General features: G+C 41.6%; 1 protein-coding gene across 8 annotated transcripts in view; it reads left to right on the top strand.

Moving 5' to 3' along the window:
* Nucleotides 1–21,058, top strand: part of ATP11A (ATPase phospholipid transporting 11A) — a 231,951-nt gene that overhangs the window by 105,227 nt on the left and 105,666 nt on the right. For all 8 annotated transcript variants that reach the window (XM_065581014.1, XM_065581016.1, XM_065581018.1 and 5 more), the window contains 2 exons: nucleotides 2,474–2,596; nucleotides 17,765–17,854. In XM_065581014.1, the coding sequence (XP_065437086.1) occupies nucleotides 2,474–2,596; nucleotides 17,765–17,854 (213 nt within the window). The remainder of the gene's footprint in view (nucleotides 1–2,473; nucleotides 2,597–17,764; nucleotides 17,855–21,058) is intronic.

Here is a 21,058-nt window from a genome sequence, read left to right as displayed (position 1 = left end):
GTAATGCTGCTTCATTTATGTGCCAGTGAAACTAGGTTTCAGTACATTGAGCTTTGTACTATTAATAGAAACACATAATGCTTTAGGTTTATTTATGGTTTCTTGGACATATCTGTAATGGGCTTAAGCAACAGAATATAAAATATTGAATACACTTCATTGCACTGGCCACAGTGCAGAGTTCCTTTTTTCTATTATCCTGGTGTCACTCTGCAAATTGTGTCTAATATATAGTACCTGGACATCAAAAGAATTCCTTGTTCAAAGTGTTCTCTTTGTAGGACACTATTACCGTTAATTAAAACATGGTGTTTTGATCTTTGCAAGTGGCATACATTAGAGCTTCACTGTGCCATTTTCCTCCGTATACCTTTTCCTGATTAGTAGAGATGAGTGCCCTTGTGGGATAACTGTATTGCAGTGTTGTTGAATAATGCATGATGCTTCCTTTTTTATTACAGTATTACTTCACTGAACAATGCAGTTGCACATTTTATGCAAAATATTCCATGTATATGTTGTGAAATGTCTTTTTGTTTGGAGTAGACCAGTGACGTACATTAATTCATCACTTCTACAAACACGTGGAAAAATCAAATTAATTCTGCTGTGGTTAAAACTGTATGTAATAAGTTAGTTGACTTGTTTTTAAATCATTCTCTATGGTGAATTAATTTTAAGAACAAAAATAAATCTGATGGACTGAGTAAATTAGTCTGTCTTAATCTATATCCCTATGTACAATTAATTGTATTGTACCTCTGTGTCGACAGACAAATGTTGGTCATAATACTTGACTGGTAGCCTGACAGAAAAATATTAGCTTTCAAGTCAGCAAAGTACTGTGGGGGAACTTCAGCTCTTTAAATAAATAATATTGCAATATTATGAGAGTTCCTATTGGTAATACATTTAATGGGGGAAGGTTGTGCACTTGTAATTGACTCATGGCAAAGACCAGTTTATATTGCAAAATGAAGGAATTGGTTACGTCACCTACTAATGTTCTCTCCAAATCCCTTTATGTGGGCTCATAAACACAAGGAATATGTTTGTCAGTCTTGCTCGGGATAGAAGGAAGAAGCTAAATAGTCAATTCTTGACGTTCAAGGATTTATGCATTGAATTCCCATTAGCTCTAATGGAAGCTTCCTACTTGCATCCCTTGTGTATCTTAAAAATTGTACTACAACACAAAGAATTGTTCCTGGTTTTTTTAAGTCCTTCTTAGTGTAAAAACGAATGCAATATACTGTATAATTTAATAGACTATCCAGGCCTGTACTGTACTCTCTGTTTTCAGAATTCTGGGGTTATTGGGGAGGCAGAGGAGAGCTAATGTTCTAATATGCTAAACACAAGTATGTATAAAATACAGCACTTCAATATAAGGCAATATTTTTATTTAAAACAGATTGAAACTCTTTCTCTAAATAAATAATTAAATGTAAACTTAATCCAGTGACACTTACAATACAGTGAAACTCCTATCTAAAGATAACAAGTACTGCACCCTGTGCAAATACTGAAGAGTTGGTGCACTAGGATGAATTTTAGATATGATATGTGGGAACTACTAAAACCTTATTTTTTTTCCTAAGAGGCAAGTACTTGCCTCTTCTAAACTCTCTGAACCAACCCCTCAAATCATAATCCCAAGGGAAAGGGATCTGTGTCCTCAGATAGTAATTCTTACAAACTGTGAATACATAAATGCTAATTTGAACCAATTATATAGAAGCTTTGTGATGTGGGGACTAAATGTGGGCCCCACTCATACTCCTCTTTTTTTCACAATCATAGGCTTTGAACCCAGATAGTATATTCAAAGGTGAAAAGCTAATGCACTCCCCTGGTGTACAGCATAGCCCCAGTGTCTGGATTATGGAAAATATTCTGGGGACTTCTAGATATGCTACTGTGGCTTGGTGCCTGTGGGATTCACCATTACTAGTATTTCAGACAACACAGGGTGGGTTCTGTGTAGAAAGTAAAGCACTTTTCTGTTATATTTGCTTTAGTGTTGGGTAAAAATGGAGCTGTAGCTGGCTATTCATCCAATCCAGATTGTTCTTGTCATATGAATGAAATGTCAATATTATCAGTAATTTTATCAGAGTAGTGAGATGAGCGCTGGCCATGTGGAAACTTTTTTTAAAGCTGATTTAATGGCAAAATTGTAAACCATCTCCTCTTTTGTTTCAAAGGCTAGCATTTCAAGGATGTTCCCTTACTGCTATGGGGGAAAACATTACTGAAGACAATTAAAGGCAGAGTTTTGATAGCTTTCTCCTATTTGTCATTTAGGGTTCTTGGGGGGATGATAGGCAGAGATTTAGGGACAATACATTGATGACTGTGTGAAAATGGCATCTGCATTGAAAAATGACAGGACTGGCGGACTCAGTATGACTGTTTTTATACAGAAATGCTGGGTGAACTGAGGATGACTCTTTCTTTCTTCCTTTCGCAGTGTGCTGGGGAAGAGAATTGGGTGGACAATCGGACTATTTATGTTGGGCATCGTGAACCTCCTTCAGGCACTGAAGCATACATTCCACAAAGGTATCCAGATAACAGGATAGTCTCATCAAAGGTAGAAGTATTTCCTTTCATTCAGTGTTAGAAAATGCATCATTTTCTGCTTTATTCTGTTCATTTTTTGTTTCCACAAAAATCTTTTTTTGCTTCTTAATTCATCATCATCTTTACTGTGACAGCTTCTGGAAAAGGTAAAATGAAAAGTGCTGCAAGTTTCCTTCATCAAATTGCCTCTGGCTTGAAGGGGAATAAAATGACTCATTCTGTGTTAATATCAGTGATGTACATTAAGCCAGTAATATGACTCCACATGATTCATCAAAAATGTGGGCTTTTTTATTTAAAAAAAAAAAGGCAAATATTAGTGTGGAGACAAGTTGGGAAAAATGGAGGAATAAATCTTCCTTCTCTTACTTTCTATTCCCCTGCTACATATCCAAGAATAGTGTTAGCTTTCTTAGCTACAGCATTGGACTGGGAGCTTGTGCTCAGTTGGTTATACGCTATGATCATGAGCAGCAGATGAATCCCTGCTTTGGAGAGGCTAGCCTACCGCCCCCCACTTCCACCCAAGGCCCCGACGCCTGCATGCCGCAGCCCTGAAACAACCCCCCAACAGGAGAAGCCCTGAGGGGCTCCCCGCGACCGAAGGAGCCCCGGCCCGCCCACCCCAGCCACATCGGGCTGAGCCCCCAACCCCTCCGAGCTGCTGTGCTGAGCTGCCCGACACACTGTACCCCAACCCCGGGTCCGGCCCCCGTGCCCGGCCGAACCACCGCCTCTGAAGGCCATCCCCCGGCCGACCCACCGTCCCCAATGCTGGACTGAGCCACTGGCCACCCGAGTACCAGGCCCGCTCCAATGCCAGGCCAACCCCACAAGCACCGGACCCCCTCCTCGGCCGAGCCTCTTTACTCCCCCGCCCACTGCTGACTCTCTGCGTCCCTCCTCATTCCCCTGTCCCCAAGGAGGAGGGACACTGAGCAGCAGGGCCCTCCAGAGTGGGGGGTGGAGTGGAGGAGACATGGCAGGCAGGAGCAGTAGCAGACAGTGGGGGCCTTGGGGAAGTAGTGGGGCCCAGGTGTCCGGCGGTGGGTGGGCAACAGCGCCAGGGAAAGCTAAGCCTTCCCTGGGTTGTTATACCTGCCGCCCATGGCTATGATCCCCATAAGTCCCTTTCAGACTTGATGCATTCTAGGATATTGTCTCCCATCCTGCATGGGCGGCGGGTGGAGCTGCCCTTCAGGGAGGCTAGTCCCCAGCTCCGCCCCTTCCACCTGCACCCGTTTCTCCCCCCCCCCTCCAGAGGGGCCCCGGGTGCCCCCTCCCTTTGGCTGGAGGAGCCCTGGGCCAGCCAGAGACCCAAGCACATGCCCCCCCCCACACTTCAGCCGGAGAAGCCCCGGACCAGCTGAAGCCCCGAGATACCCTAACTTATTATACCCGCCACCTATGCCATCCTGCAAGTGTGATCTATTTTAGTTGATCCTAAATTAATGACCATGCATTTGGTGATATTAAAATGGTTATTGTTCAAATGAGCCCAGCTTACCAAGCAATCCAGATCATGCTTAAAACTGTCCTGTTCTTATCACTCTTTATCACTCCACCATTTTTTGTCCTCTAATCAGCAATTTTTCTACCTCATTGATAAAAATATGCAAATTGTATTGGGCCAAGAAGAGATCTATGCAGGATCCCACTAGAAACCCGTCCCCCTCCCGGAATGAATGATTACTCATTTTGAAATTTATTCACCAGTGTAAAATCCTCATAGTATGTTGCTTCGTTAATTTGTAGAGTGCTTATTTTATTATCAAAATAATATGCATGCAATACTAAGTCAAATGCCTCACAAAAGCCTAAAAATATTATATCAATGCAGTTACTATTGTTAGCCAAGTTTGTAATCTTATGATAAAACATGACTAGAGGGGATAAAGTGCAAAGAGGAGGGGGGCATGAGCCAGGGGATGTGAGGGTGGATAGGAGCAAAGAAGCAGGGAGGCAGGAACTGGAGAGTGGGCAGGTTGTGGAGAGGAGAGAGAGAGGCAGGACTTGGGGGCGAGATGGGTTAGAAGCAAGGACAGGCTGGGTGTTCAGGGGCAGATGGGTCTTGTAACTAAAGACCATATCATAATACATATGCACAAGGAAACCAAGCTAAGGTTATATGGGCAGTTCCGGCATTTCTGAACATTAGAGTGTCTGACTTCACAACTTTAACAACCTTATTGTTCTTTTTAACACTTTTGGGGATATAATAAATTACATATACTCTACACTTACGTAGTGTACAATTAACATTTCTGGGGTGGAATGCTGAAATTGTAGTATACAGCAACTTCATTTCCTGTGCTAAGTAAATCTGTTCTCAGTGACACTCTGAAGAGAATTGAAGTGGACAGAAGAGCACCAGCAAAATGTGCAGTTGTCTTCAATGACCACAAGTGCTCACAACTTCTGTTTGTCTCAGCTGAAAGATGTTACCTCGAGTAGAATCACTGTACCTCCACTGCCACCATTTCTTGTAGTACCTCGGCTTTCCCTGAAGGATTACTGTCCAAATATTGACACAGCTGTTGAACTTAGGAGACGTAGCCTAAGCTAGTAACAGTGTAGTTTGAAAGTCCTCCAAATATCCTTGTTCTGCTAATGAGTCCTCAATTGCATCCTGCAGTAAAACTAAATTAGTTTTTTTTTTGAAGATACTAGTTATTTGTGAGTCATCTCAGACCTTCAAAGTCACAATGAATATCTATCTTTTCTTGTAGCTAAAGAGGTCTCTGTTCTCAGTAAATAATTTTAAGATGTCACTGTGACAGATATTACAATTACATGGAGTATCTTTGGGGATCATATTGTATTTAAATCTATGAATAGCTTATGTATGATTGTGCTCTACATGGGGGGAGGGGGAAGATTACCGCAGTGCCTCCAGGAACTAAAAACAGTGGAAGGTGATTAGGGTGAATCACTGAGAATGAAAAAGTCTAGGGAGGTACCACCCCCCTGGAGTGGCTTGCATATACTATTCATATTGGGTTTTCCAGAGACTAGGGGACAAAGAAAGGGCTTTTGGCATAAAAGAATGAGCTTGAACTGACCCAGTGTCTTCCTTCTGATCCAGCAAACAGACAGGACCAAGGTGGGGCAACCCTTGTGGAAGGTGTGGAATGACTTTGGCTTACCTAGGGCCCCATATAGTTGGTGGGTGACCTCTAGTGAGCTTTTAGCATGTGTACAGGGACTTTTATTTTTTTAAGTTTTTCTCTGTAATGCTTTTATTTTAAGAATAAATGTGCTTACTTATAAAGTACCATGAGGTAACTTGTAATTTCTGGTGATACATTATTTATAGCCTTTGGCAAGAAAGAAAAGCACAGGCTCTGGCCTTTAGGCAGACTGGTTTGCTAAGGCTATCACAGTGTAAGGCACTGGGTCAGAAGGAAGTGGGACAAGGGTCCCTGCCCGGAGACAGATGTAGCTGGAGACCTGACTGGGAACTCCTGGAGTGGACCATGCAGAGGGGATACAGTGCAGTTACCCTATCATTGTTGCAGGGTATGTCTACACAGCAACTAGACACTCATGACTGGCCTGTGCCAGCTGACTTGGGTTCACAGGCCTTGGGCTGCGGGGCTGTTTCATTGCTTTGTAGATTTCCAGGTTCAGGCTGGAGCCTGAACTCTGGGACCCTCCCATCTCGCAGCGTGCTCATCATGACCCTCTCCTTAATTCCATTGTCACTTGTTGCCAGTGTTCAAAAGTGTGCACCTAAGAGAGCAGCTAGTGATGAATGCATGTGTAGTTCATTCTGTATTAGGAGCGCACTTAATGAGCCTACGCTAAAAGCCAGCACTACACATGGTCAGTAGGTGTTTTCAGACCTTCATAACTTAGTCAAATAAAATGAATTTTCTTCTGAAACAAGGCCATGTTCTGATCATCAGTGAGGACTCTTTCTGGGCCAAATTGCAGCTTTTGAAAATCAGACTTTTCAAGTGGATGCCTATTCAAGCCTCACTTAAAGATTTAAAAAAGGGTTATGAATGTCCTTTAGGAGGAGGGAACACAGGACTCCTTGACTCCAGCTTTGTGTGCATTCCCTATTATGAAGAGGAGTTCTTCTGTGAATAAAGCAGGAGGCAGGGGAAGGTTTTCAGAAACATTTGGACGGCTGTCCATGTTGGTTTGGAGCCATTCTTGGAATGAACCAGTTTGGTGGGAAGCTAAGCTAGCTACAAGGTAAGTTTTATAATGAAAACTGTTTACCAACCACCATTGTGCCCTCCAGATGGCTAGACAGTCTGTTCTTTGTTACTTCCTTTTTAAAATGTGGCTAAGATATTTGCACATTCATACATTTTTATTTATCTCTTGCAAAGCACATTACACAATTGCCAAGGCATTATTAGCTCAGTTTTATTTGTAGCATAGCTAAGTTTAGAGGTCTCAAGCAAATTGCTTCAGACACTTCAGTTTGGGGGCTAAGACATAAGTCTAACACATTAAAGATCAGAGTTCAGTTCTGCCACAAACTTCCTATATGGCAAGTCACTTAATGTCTGATTTTCTAGAAAAATGGGAGCAGTGGATGTTGTCCCTCTTTGACTGTTAGGATGAGGACTTTCTAAGAAGATTTGTGAAGCACAGAGACATAAAATATTGGAAGAGGTGGGATTAAACCTCCAAGCCCTGTCTGTACACATTTCTTTTGGCTGTGGGCAGCATTTTGGTGTGTCTCCCCCAACATTTGAAAAATGTATCCTGGCTAGTTCGCATAAATTTAAGAATGAGCAGTTCAGTGGGTACTTAATTTAACACTGCATGCATATTTACGAGATTGGCAGTGCACCCTTCTGTAGGTGGGCTTAAAAAATTTGGCAGAAAATCTCTACTGCATATGTTCAGTATGTGATTTTGACTTGTCCAAGTGATGAGCATTTGAAATACATCTTCCAGAATAAAGATGTGAACTGCAACGGTGTTCTCTGTGAAGATTATTTTCTTGGCAAGTAAGAACTCCTAGCTGTTTAGATTATAAGGATATTCAAAATTAACTAGTAAGATTTGTTTTAAATAGTCTGTTTTCCCCCAAACTGTTTCCCTCATTTCAAAACAGTAGTCCATTTTTGCTCAAACTATACAAAAAAATTCAGTTGAGCAGAGACGAAGCAGAACTGAGACTGCAAGCTGAAAGTCAGAAAATTATGGATTGCAATGGAAATTGTTATGCAACCTTCACTATAGCTGTTGCAACCTGCTTTCTACTTTGACAAAACTTCATTTGACAAGTTCCATTTCTGAAAAGCGTAATTTTATAAATTCAGAAGTTCTGAAAACAGAACAACTTTCTCTTTATGGATAAAGTATATTGAATATAAACTGTATAATTGCAGCTGGCATTTGAGCTATGCTGCTGAAGGCAGACATGTTTAAAAAAAAAAAAAGAAAATGTAATTTGCTATTTTGGCAACATGGGAACCTTACATAAGAAATTGTAAACATTTTCTTTAAATTTTGTTTGTGTCATAAAAATCCATGTGCTGGGAATATTGCTGTTAATACATAGGAATCCAAATATTGTTTAAATATCTTGGTCTTTTCTGATGTATAGTTATACTTATTTTAGATGTTGGTACCTAGCATTTGTTTGGCTTGTTATAAAAATGATTTGAAAATTTTAATAAATAAAAAGAGATTGAATCCACCATGGTGGTGGATAGAATTCAGGGATGTGGCTAGAGGTTTACCATTAGAGGGTTAGCTAGAGAGATCACAAGGTTGAGGGTGGCACAACAGTCTGGAGATTCTTGGGCACATGGATATATAAATAGTTATAGGAGGCACCAGGAAGAGTCCAGTAAGATTGGGGGGGGGGGGGCGAAATTTGTTTGTGTGAAGTGGGAGAAATTTGGAAAAAGATGAGGATGGGGTGGTAGCTGCTTGGACAAATGGGCTGTGGGAAGTTGAGGAATCAGCTGTCATCAAAAGGATTCTATTACTCCTGGGGGGATTATGTGCCAAAAAATTAAATATAATGCGCTAAAAAATTAAACATTTGGCAAAATTCTGAAAATTTTATTTGTCAAAATAATGCAATATAATCACACCTATTTCAATTATTTTGGTATGTTATTTAAACTACAATACAGAAAAAAGTCACAATAACTATTCCGCATTTCCCAAACACATGAAAGTTAAGTTTAAAATATTTGGTAACTAATACCCTTCATTCCAGTTATAATCCTGAATTTTTATTCAAATTACATTACAGAACACCAAATGCGGGGGGGGAGGGGGGGAAGAAGTAGAATGTCATTTTAAATTTCTCAGACTTTCACACATGAAAATCAGACAGTTTTGCTAATCATTGTCCTGGACCTAGCTGGGTACTTTGGGAAGTGCCTGGTTGTTGTCGTCCTGACATTTTACTGACTGCTTGGTAAATGTTTTTTGCCCTCAAAAGTGTGTTTTTGTTTTGTTTTTTGTTTTTTAAATGGGTAAGTAAAAATCTCACCCCATTGTGCCACTTTGGCACAGGAAAAAAGTGAGAAAGTGCATAGATCTTCCTAGCTGATTCCCTTACTGCCATTTATAAGGTTTTACATCACTCTAGCAATGTAGGGGCCATAAAACTTCTACAGGTTTTTATGCTCCTGGGGGAATTGACTGAGAATGGGAACAGTTAACTAACAATAGAATAATTAACAATGTTACTGTGCAGACAGGTTGCTACATTTCTGCCTCAGAGAATGAGATCAATTAACCATCAACAGCAACATTAGCAAAACGATTTTTTTTTTACAAAAGCTATTTTCTTTAACTTAAAAACAAACAATTTTCAGTAACATGATACAAATATTTAATTAAGTGTTTTTTCAATTCTCAAGAAGTTACATTTTACTAGGCAGGCAGACTGCTACACTTCTGCCTCAGGGACAGAGCCTTCCTCCTGCATGACAAAAAGACCTACCCTCCTCCACGCCCCTGGAGCCGCAGTCTCTAGAGGGAGGGACAGAGTCAGTCTCTCTCTCTCTCTCTCTCTCTCTCTCTCTCTCTCGCTTGTTGGCTAGCCCTGCCCCCTGACAGTGATCAACGTCTCCCTGCAGGCATGCAGGCCGAGGCCCCTCCCCACCGCAGTCTCTGAAGCTGCTCCAGGCACACTGGAACAGACGCGCTGCCTGGGCTGCTGGGAAAGAGACATGTGTCGTCGTCTCCCCCCCCCCCCCGCAGATTTCTTTTGCATTTTTCTGCATGGGGGCCACAGAAATATGCAGCCCATATGAATTCTGCGCCCCTGCATCGGTGCAGAATTCTGTCAGGAGTAATTCTATACATACAGGAGCACTGCAACAGGATGCAAGAGCAGCACAGCACTGTAGGAGTGTGCCAGAATTACAGAGGAAGACTGTTATTACAACCTGGAGAAACACTTCTATGATTGAAATTGTACTGTATTAAATGCAGACAAACTGATTTTACGATCCCTTGCGTAGTGCTTCAAACACACACAACAGTTTTTGCAAAATATGCGCAATATACGCAAATTTCAATTGTAATTTAAAATCTATTTTTTTTCAAGTGTATGTGGAAGGTTATACTCGTAATGTTTAGGTACTTTGCAGAAATGTTTTAAAACATTCAGTTAAGCCTTTCCTCCCTTGAGATGGTATCAAGTGATTAACTAGAGCTAGTACTCCCCCATCCAAACATCTGCCTATGGTTATTGCCTTCAGAGAATATACAGGGAAAGGCAATAAAACTGCCACAAATAATGATTTATGAAGTCTACTGAGAAAAGTTGCTAGAAATTCTCTGAAGCGGAGGAATGGACATATCACTTTATTTGTTTATAGTGATCAATTTTTATTTAATACTCTCAATTTTAATGCTTGTCCACTAAAGTTTTTTGTTTTGTTTGAACCTTGAATGAAGCTATAAGAGATCCCTTACTGCTAACCACAATCACTGTATTGTTTCGGCTCAGGGCTGACTGTGATTGTTCAGTGTGAATGAGCCATTAGTAGACGTCCCTTTGAGCTATTGATGCCTCAGAGAGGAGGAAAAAGATTTTGTGAGGTATTCCTAAAATATCCTGAAAGTCTGTGGTAGTCAGAAGGCATGAGTCATGGAAGGAGCTTGTCCTCATAAACTGTTTTGTTCACCTCCATTGAATTGTCTAGATATGGCATTAATGCCAAGCTCATTTGGAACACTTGAGATAGAAGGTGTTGATATTGACTCCTGAAGCTGAGGAACCATTTGTTTTCATAATTTCGTGCAATAAGCATTGAAGTTTGCCTTGATTATATGCAGTTCTCCAAGTTCTTCAACACAGTCTCAGCCGAGGTGGGGGAACTCTTCCCTTTCCTGCAATCCAAGGGGCTTGTAATTGGCTGAACAGCTTGTATCACTTGAGAATTTTGAAGTCTCATTAGATGTCCTTTGTATTTCTGGAAAGCTTTAAAATTAAGATTACATCCTTCCTCCTAATTCTTCCTACCTTCAACCCACCAAAAAAACAAATGTTCCCAGTGATCAGAGCTTTGCTAGTTTTGTTTCAGGCATCTATTAAATGTGGAGAAATTAAGGCATACATAATTGCTTTTCTAAAACTTGGTATTCATCCAGACTGTTGTTAGTACCTTCTGATCTGGTAAAGGAGGGATGTTCTTTCCCTCATTTCTACTTGGCAGTATTTGAAAAATCAAAGCTGAACCACTTGACAACTAGAGATGTCTGCCCTTTTATTTTGCCTATCATTCCTTTGGGCAATTGGGTGGTGGAGGCTGAAATGACAAAAAAAACAAGACTGGAATAAAGGTTGCCAGCCTCCATTTCTGCAGACCACAATCCAGCCACTGGGATTCCCTTGGTAAGAGTTATTAGTCACTTTACCTTGCCTAACACTGAATTAGAAACCTGGAACAAAGGTTCTATGAGTTCTTGCCTTGGGGTGAGGCATTAATATTAGAACTTAAAGAAACAGTCAAGCATTAATTATTAAGGTTTTAATGCTTGCAATGAGTCAGTGAGAACATCTGCTATAGATATCCATACAGATAAGTATTCAGACCTGTTAGCATCAGGCTTCCCTACAGCAAATATAGCCCAGCACAAGCCAGAAGATGTAGTGAATAATAAAGCACTGTAATGTGGGTGAGGATGCGGAGGATGTAGATCTTACGATGTTAAAGGCCATTCTTAAATTTCTCATCCCTTTGACTCAACCTTCCTACAATTCCTTCTCTGGATTAGATCATGGCGACTGCTTTTGTCTTTGGAGCCTTATGGTTGTTTACAGTATGTGCATAAAATTGATACGAATTAATGGTGGCATCTGGAATTTTAGTTAGGAAACAGTGTGATAGGGTTAAGTGCCATCATTTATGGATGGGATCACAGTCAACTGGGTTGCTGTATGGACCAGCTCCTAACCAAGTAGCTAATATATATTCAAAGGCTGGCCAGTCATCATCAATCATCATCTTCTCTGTATCTCTCACTTGCTAAATTGCTGCCTGAACAAAACATTAGTTCTTCCTCCTTCTTAGAAGTATGAAAAGAACAGGAAGGAAAGGCACCTGGAGTGTAGTATGTTAAGTAGGTATCTATAAACGCATCCTGTACTGAGTGGTTCCCTGTTCTAAAGGAACATTCTGTTTCAGCAAAGAGCATTGCAAAAAGGGAATGTTGAAGTAGGAAGGGAAGGATTCCTAACTGTGTGTAAAGAAGTTTCTGAAGAACATCCCCGCCTTTGGTGTCTTGTGTAGTAATGTTTTGAAGTTTTTTATTTTGTCCAGGTCATGCAGTATTTAATGGGAGAAAGGGGTTAATGACTACCAAGGCCTGACACAGGAGTGAAGGACATTATTCTGATATGAACAAGGAAGACTACCCTCCAGAACTAGGCTCCATTCAGTTTTATTTTCTGTCTCCCCTGATAAATGCTGCCTAGTTACTTTTTGTTTCTCGGTCATTTTTTTGTTCAGTTATATCAGAGAGAGTTGTTTACTCCTGGGGGAATTGTGCAATGCAGAATTTGCACAGGAATTAATGTTGTGAGTGCAGAATTTCCTTCCTCCCACCCAGAAATGGCCTGCAGAGCTGCTGGCCGCCACTAGTGGCTGCTGGACCTGGCAGAGCCCAGCTTGCAAATAGAAGACACTCCCAGGGGAAGGGGTAGGGAGCTGGAGGGTTCCAGGGAGCTGCAGTTCCCGGCATGCCCTGAAGGAAGGAGGTGGCATGCAGGAAAATTCACACGAGCCTGGGACCCAGGATCAGGCTGTTTCTCCCTCCGGATCCCTGGGCTCTGGGGGGGAGGGAGTGTGTGTGTGTGTGGGTCCACGGCTGGGTGGGGGTAGAGGGTACGGGTATCTGGGCTGGGGCAGGTCTGCAGCTGGGCTCTGGGTAGGGTTGCCAGGTGTCCAGTTTTTGACAGGAACACCTGGTCAAAAAGGAACCCTGGTGGCTCCGGTCAGCACTGCCAACCGGGCCATTGGAAGTCAGGTCAGTGGCGCAGCGGGGGTCCGGGGCTAAGGCAGGCTTCCTGCCTGCCCTAGCTCCGTGCGGCCGCAAGGTCCTTGCAGCCCCTAGGCGCGTGGGCGGCCAGGCAAGTTCTGCATGCTGCCCCCGCTTCGATTGCCATCTCTGCAGCTCCCATTGGGAACTGTGTGGGTGGCGCTTGCGGGCCTGAGGGCAGTGCACGGAGCCTCCCTGGACGCCCATGTGCCATGGGGCTGTTGGCAACCCTAACTCTGTGGGGGAGGGGTGCAGGTGTCTGGGCTGGTGGGGGGGGGCGGCACAGCTGTGCTCTGGGTGGGGGAGAGGGTCGAGAAACAGGAACTGGATTGTTGTGGGAGTTTCTTTAACACTCTACTACTAGGGGAATTTTTGTGTGTGTCTGTGTTGTTACAGACATACTCGGTGACGAGTATTTTGAAATGAATTACCAAAATAATTGAAACTAGCGTAATTATATACTGTTGTTTTTGACAAATAAAATATGCAAAATTTTTCAGAATTTTAAAATTTGCAGAATTTTAAAATATTTTGCGCATAATTTTTAATTTGTTGGTGCAGAATTCCACCAGGAGTAGCTCTTGCAAGGATTCTGATGATTTTGACGCGGTGTCTGTGCTGCATGTATTTATTTAAAAAAAAAAATTTTTGCCATGGAAACAGTATATTTACACCTGAGCTGGAATGTGTCAGTGCATAGTTCATCAAGGATAAATATATTTGGAAGCATTTAAAGGATTAATTTTATATACTAACTGAGCTACCTCAGTCACTAGGGTTCCTAATCGATTATGCTGTTCCCTTTTATTCTAAAAATATAACAAATAAAAAAATCTGGCTCAAGCAAAAGCATATATAATATTTGAGGTACCTGAGACCTGTTAAATTGTAGAAAAGTAGGGAGAGGCCTATGTGGGATTGGAGAGATGATGTGCTGAGGTTGTAAAATGGAAGGTGTCATCTTATCCAGAACTTCTCTCAATCTCAAACCCTTGGGGAAAGGACTAAAATTCATATTTTTGTCTGTTTATTTAAACTACTTGAATTGGCTTTCCCATTCTGACATATAAAGTATCTAGACTGAAGGTAATATGCTTCCAACTTACATTATTACTCAAAATCGCTTACAGAAGAAAAGTCATTCTATAAGCTGTTGAATTTTGACTTGATAAACTGTCTTTAGGGGCGGTTTAGTGCTATCAAAAAGCCCTATATGTTAAAATGGAGATCAGAAATGTATATTTTCCTTCTATAATTAATTTTTGATTTTGATGGAATGAAAAAAAAATTGTTTACTCCAGACACATTACATTTGTAGTGTAAGTAATTTTTTCTCCTCCTTGTCTGATTTGCTTTGGTAATACTTGGAAGTAAATAGATTCTCTTATTTTGAAACTGAGTATTTCTGTTACGTTCCCCAATCAGCCATAGCTGTCTTACCTATGAGAATGCAATAGCAACTAAGGACTGGAGAAGAATTGTATAAATCTGCAGAGACAGTGATTTATTAGGAAGTGATGACTATAAGATCTGAAAAGGATAACTTTTTCCTGTTAGTCTAATTTAACAATGGAAGTGTAGAATTACTTAAATCCGTCTCTTTCCACAAACCATCATCTCCAAATTTAATATAACTGACGGGTCACATTCAGGTTTTAGTGCTTAAATAGTAGAAAATAGAGTTTCAAGTAAACCTTCAGGTGGCCTATCTGAGACTATATTTTGGAATATATGACTTAGCTGCAGATTTTGCCACTTGTAGAGCAACAGTGACCAAAGATGACGACAACAACAGGGATCAGGAATCCAAAGAACCTCTCTTTAGCAATCCCTCCTCTTTAAGTGTTGCTAAAGAGTTGGTAATAAATCTTCTTGCTCTCCTCTCTTTAAAAATATCACCTAAGAGATGAAAAGACTAAAGATAAGAGCTGCAAAGGTGGAGAAAGATTTATATTCTCCCCACAGTCTCGGATATAGCATCATTTTATTAATCTAACTGAATGCCCCCATCGCTGCCTCCTCATCACTTTCAATCCTCAGCAGGTTATAACTATTATCCCCAGAACTGGCATTAGTAGCTTCTTTTCAAGCAGTGACTTTCTCCTCTATTTTCGTTAGTCTTTGTCCTTAACTGGAATTTTAACTTCACATTACACTTACTTGCAGTAGACTTTGATTTTCAGTTTTTATTTTTATTCATTTTCTGTGTTTGTAGCTACATTAAAGCCTTGTAACAGATTAGAAATTTTTATGGGTTTGTTTGAATTGTGATTTCACAGATTTGATTAGAAATTGGTGTTTTGTTAGCAATGAAATAAAAACATAAGCTTTTTTGAAGTCTCAATTATTTTTGCAATCTACATTCCCATTCTGAGTGTAAACACATAAAAGAACTACCACTTACCATTGTGTTGCTATGTGCAACCAAGTGTGCTGCTGAAAGCACAAAAAGCAAAGCAATGCAGGCTGAGTTTAACTCAAAAGTATGACCAGGACTTCAATGTAGTTGGAAACTTGTCACTCTGGTTTTATTTCTCAATCAGTTTTTTTTTCTAATATTTAATTTTAAACAGAAAATCAGAATCCCAGATAATCTAATATACCTGTAATTATAGCTCCTTCATCTGACAATTTCAAAACAAGATAGACAAGATTACAAAAAGGTGTTATCTTCCAATTACCCAGGGTTCTTGCTGCACCCCTCTTCTGCATCATTGCACCTGCCATACTTTTCCCCCTTACTCCTCTTCCCCACTGGCTCCATTTCCCAGTACATGTTACCCTCACCCTTATAAAGTTTCCACCAGCTCTCCTTGCTTTTCTTCCCTTCTCCATCCCCATCTTCCCCATTCTCCCATCAATACAAATCCAGATCTCAGATCCCACATCCACATTCTCCTTTGCCTCCTCACCTCTTGTGACATTTTCCCAACCTTGGCCTTCCCTCCACACAAATCCTCTCCACCACCTTTTTCCCTCTTGTGCCACCATTTCTAACCTCACGCCCATCCACCTACTACCCATCTCTCCCTTCCTTTTCTCTTGCTGTCTGTGGAACCCCCACTCGATCTCTAAAAAGATCTCAGCCGTACACAGCATCCTCATATCTCCCTCCCTCCAGCTCCTGGATCCCTTCATCTGACATTGCCACTGCAGCTGTCCTCTTTTATGAAGGCCTCTCCTGGCTGGATCAGACAATAGTGGGGGTGTTGGGCTTCTCTTCTCCCATTTCTGCCATTTCCAACCTCTCCCTCCCCCCTTCTCACACATTTTCTTTTGAACAGCACTGCATCCGACTCTTGTTCCCCTTCATGTTGCCGTCTACCATTCACCCAACTCCTCCCCATCAGCCTGCCTCTCTGATTTTGACTTCTGACTCTCTCTCTCTCTCACTTTCCTTACAATCTCCCACACTCACCCTTTGTGATTTTTGTCCCCATGTAGATGACCTATCCAACCCCTTACCTGAACATTTCCTTACCATCACATCTTCACTTGACCTGCCGTCCTGTTTCCACATTCCCACTCCCCAAGATGGCCATTCACTTGACTTGATCTTCACCAAGCACTGCTCTTTCTGTTGCTGAGTTCCCTCTATCCGATCCAGCTACCAGCTGGTCTCCTTTTCAGCATCACCCATCAACCTCTTCCCTCCTCCTCTACACCCTATCACTTGGCCATTTTGTGACTTCCAATTCACCAGGGTTGATGTTGTATTGTCTGCTGACATCTGCTCCTATGTGCCAGCTTTTGTGCTGAAGAGCATCTCTGGCAGAAATCTCATGACCAGGCTGACTGACTTAATTACCAATTAGTTCTGCCATCCTCTTAGATAAACGGCTCTACTTCTCCAACTTAATTGAATTCCACGTGTACAGTCACAGCCATTTTTTGCTGCTTTTGACTCCCTCCTCAAATCATTCCCTCTTTTGCCTCCACTTCTCTCCACACTGGATCTCCAAGAGAAAATTATAAGTTTTTATATAGTCTTTATTTGCATTTTCATATTCTGTAATTTGTGTGTCACATTATATTCATTACAGTTTTGCTATATATAACACCGTTAAATAAAGGTTTTACAACCATAAACTGTTGGTGCTCTTGATTGTTCTGAGGGATGCATGTGTAACAAAACGAAAGAACATAAAGGGGGCTGATACCTTTTGGTTTTGTCCCTGACTTGCTGTCAAAGCAGGTTTAGCATAAATGAAAAAACAAAATGGAGATTAATTAAATACAGCATTAGAAGCAATTGTTTTAATATTTTAAATGTTTTTCAGTGGCTTTCAACTAAATATACCTTAACTAAATATCTGGGTATCATTGCCATAAAGACTTATTTTAGTCCATAGTACCAAGATGTCCAGAGGTCAAATATTTCTGAATGAAACTGTGGAGTGCTAGACTTCTGCTTCAGGTAGCCATGTTAGATAGAATTTCAGTTATTAACTGTATGATTTCAAGAATGCACGAATGCCAATTGCATATAAGTATATTTGCCTAAATAAATTAACAAAAATTTCTTCTAATTTGCATTTAATATTTAAACTTAGTTTGTGAATTTTAAGCTTGTTTGATTCTTAAAAGTACTTGTATATATTTTGGTGCTGTTAGTGATGTAGCCAGGGCATGCAATGTTAGAGAAAACAGCATTATCATCATAAATACTTAAATGCTCTTTACATTTTTTTTTTAGTACACATTTTGGAACTTTGTACCGAAGAACTTGTTTGAGCAGTTCAGAAGGATAGCTAACTTTTATTTTCTCATCATTTTTCTTGTTCAGGTAAGCATTCCCATTTCTTAAATAGATTCATATACACGTTGAAAAAATAGAACTTGTAAAATTCAGATAAAGCTTGAAAGAGATTTAAAAAAAAAAAAACCCTGCATCCTCCAATCCACCAGTTTTGGTAACAGGAGAAATTGGATGGTTGATATTGGTTGGTTTAAAGATTGAGTGGTGACATGCTAAAGAACTTTTTCAACTGTTTCTAGTGTGAATCAACCGTTTCTAGAGCTGGTGTGAATCCAATCATGGTGGGAAGTGGCAATTACTTATAGCTGATGATTAGTATGTATAAAATGAATGTTTTTTATGTTGTAATAAACAGGTTTTCACCTCATTTAAACCCACCATCATAATTGGCACTAACTGGCATCCATGTTGATAATCAGGATAAATGGCATAGTCTAAATAGGTATGGAAACTGGATTATCCTCCATCAGCAAAAGGTAGTCCCTCCAGGCCAGGGTCAAGGCACACTGACAGGGTAGAGTGGGTAAGCTTTCACTGTCACTGTGCATGTTGACATGTTTGAGTAATTATAGGTTGTCACTTTTTAAGTCTCTTAATTTTGCACTTTGAATGAGCACTGAAATACACTAAATGTAGTGAAAATTCACTGGTTTGGAATGAAAGGCCTTTTCTATTTCTTCGCTTGTCTAGATCAGCGTTTTTCAAAGTTCAGGTCACGACCCAGTACTGGGTCACGGAATGTAAGGCACTGGGTCGGTCTGGTCCGCACCACTGACCAGGATGTTAAAAGTCCTGTCGGCAGTGCTGCCCAGCTAAGGCAGGCTAGTGCCTACCTGTTCCGACAACGTGCTGCGCCCCGGAAGCGGCCAGCAGCGGGCCCGGCTTCTAGGCAGGGGAGTCATGGGGCTCTGTGTGCTGCCCCTACCCCGAGCACCACTGCGCTGGGGTGGGGGGGCGCATGCCTGTGGGCGACAGCTGCACAGAGCCACTTGCGCACCTCCGTCTAGGAGTTGGACCTGCTGCTGGCCACTTCAGGCGCAGTGCGGTCCACGGTGCCAGGGCAGGCGGGAAGCCTGCCTCTGCACCCCGGCTACGCCATTGACTGGGAGCCTCCGGAGGTAAGTTCACACCGCAACTCCACGCCCCAATCCCCTGCCCCAGCCCTGAGCCCCCTGAAACCCAGAACCCCCTCCTGCACCCCAAGCTCCTCATCCCTGGCCCCACCCCAGAGCCTGCACCCCCAGCCCAGAGCCCCGACCCCCTCCTGCACCCCAAATCCCTGCCCCAGTCCAGAGCCTCCTCCCATACCCTGAACCCCTCATTCACGGCCCCACCCTGCAGCCCTCACCCCCGCACTCCAACTCTCTGCACCAGCCCTTAGCCCCTCCCACACCCCAAACCCCTCATCCTCAGCTCCGCTGGGTTGTGGACATCAACAATTTTCTTCAACTGGGTCCCCAGGAAAAAAGTTTGAAAACCACTGGTCTAGACAGTAGCAAGCAATAGTTATGTAGGTTCTTAGAACATTTTTGATTTTTCTCATTGCACTGGGACCCCAGTCTGTGTTCTGCCTGCTTACCATCTATATGCAGTAGTTAGTTTGGTATTTTTGCATTTTCTCTTAGGACAAGAATAGCAGTGTCATGAGGGCTATGAAGAAAGCCCTTTTGCTGCCACTTTGCAGCTAACAATTACTCCAGTCTTATTTCCAGTTCCTCTAGCCTTTGACAACTAGAAGGAGGAGTGAGCATTCCAACCCACATATTTTAACACTTGATTGTTTATTTTGCACTTAAAAATCCTTCCAAAGTACAAATAGGTATTATGTTTGAAGAAAATTTATAGAATTATAGAGTTAAAAGGGACCGCAAGGGTCATCTAGTCTTAACCCTTTGGCAAGAAGCAGGATTTGTTGTCTAAATCATCCAAGACAGATGTCTATCTAGCCTCCTTTTTAAAAGCTGCAGTGAAGGAACTTCCACTACCTCTCTAAGCAGTCTGTTCTATTGTCCTACTGTTTTTCCTGAGATTTAATCTAATTTGCTATGCTATAGTTTAAACCCATTGTCTCCCTCTGTGGCAAGAGAGAACAAGTTTTCTCCATCTTTTTATGGAAGCTTTTCAAGTATTTGAAGATGGCTATCATGTCTCCCCTTAATCTCCTCTTTTCCAAATTAACATACCCAGTTCCTTCAGCCTTTGCTCATATGGCTTGCATTCTGTCCCTTTAATCATCTTTGTTGCTCGCCTCTGGATCCTTTCCAGTTTATCTACAAACATCCATTCTATACTTTGGTGAACAAAATTGGACACAGCACTCCAGCGGAGACCTAACCAACGCTGAGTAGAGTGGTACTATCACCTCCCGTGACTTGCAGCCTCTGTTAATGCAACCTAAACATGCATTCACTTTTTTTGCAATAGCGTCACATTGCTGAATCATGTTGAGGTTGTGATCCACCACAACTCCCAAATCCTTCACAGCAGTGCTGCTGCAAAGCCAGTTATCCCCCATTCTGCATTTGGTTTTCCTTCCCTATGTGTAGCACCTTACATTCGTCTGTGCTGAATTTAATTTTGTCTATTGCCCAATTCTCCAATTTATCAAGATCCCTCTGAATTTTAGCTCTATCCTCCAAAGTGTTGGCAAGCCCTCCTAGCTTTGTCATCTACAAACTTGATCAGTATGCTCTATTCCTACATCCAGGTAATTAATAAAGATGTTAAACAACACCAGACCCAGAACAGATCCCTGTGGAACCTCCCTCACTTGAGACCTCCCTACAATCTGACATCATTCCATTAATAGTTACTCTTTGTTTGCAGTTGTTTAACCAGTTATGTAGCCACTTAATGGTAGTTCTGCTGAGCCTGCATTTCTCCAGCTTACTTATCAGAATGCCATGTGGGACTGTCTCAAAAGCCTTGCTGAAGTCCAGATATTTTATGTCCATCACATTCCCCGTATCCACCAAACCAGTTATCAAAGAAGGAAATCAAGCTGGTTTGGCATGATTTGTTCTTAGTAAATCTATGCTGGCTGCTAATGATTACCCCTTCATCTTCCAGGTATTCACAAATTGAATGTTTTATACATTGTTCTAGTAGATTCCCAGGTATCGAGGTCAGGCTGACTGGTCTACAGTTTCTTGACTCCTTCTTTTTCCCCTCTTTAAAGATGGACACTATGTTAGCCCTTCTCCAGTCTTCCAGGACCAGTCCTGTCATCCA

Source organism: Chrysemys picta, chromosome 1, assembly GCF_011386835.1.
Source record: "Chrysemys picta bellii isolate R12L10 chromosome 1, ASM1138683v2, whole genome shotgun sequence".
NCBI lineage: Eukaryota > Metazoa > Chordata > Testudines > Emydidae > Chrysemys > Chrysemys picta.
This window is presented reverse-complemented; position numbering and strand designations above follow the sequence as displayed.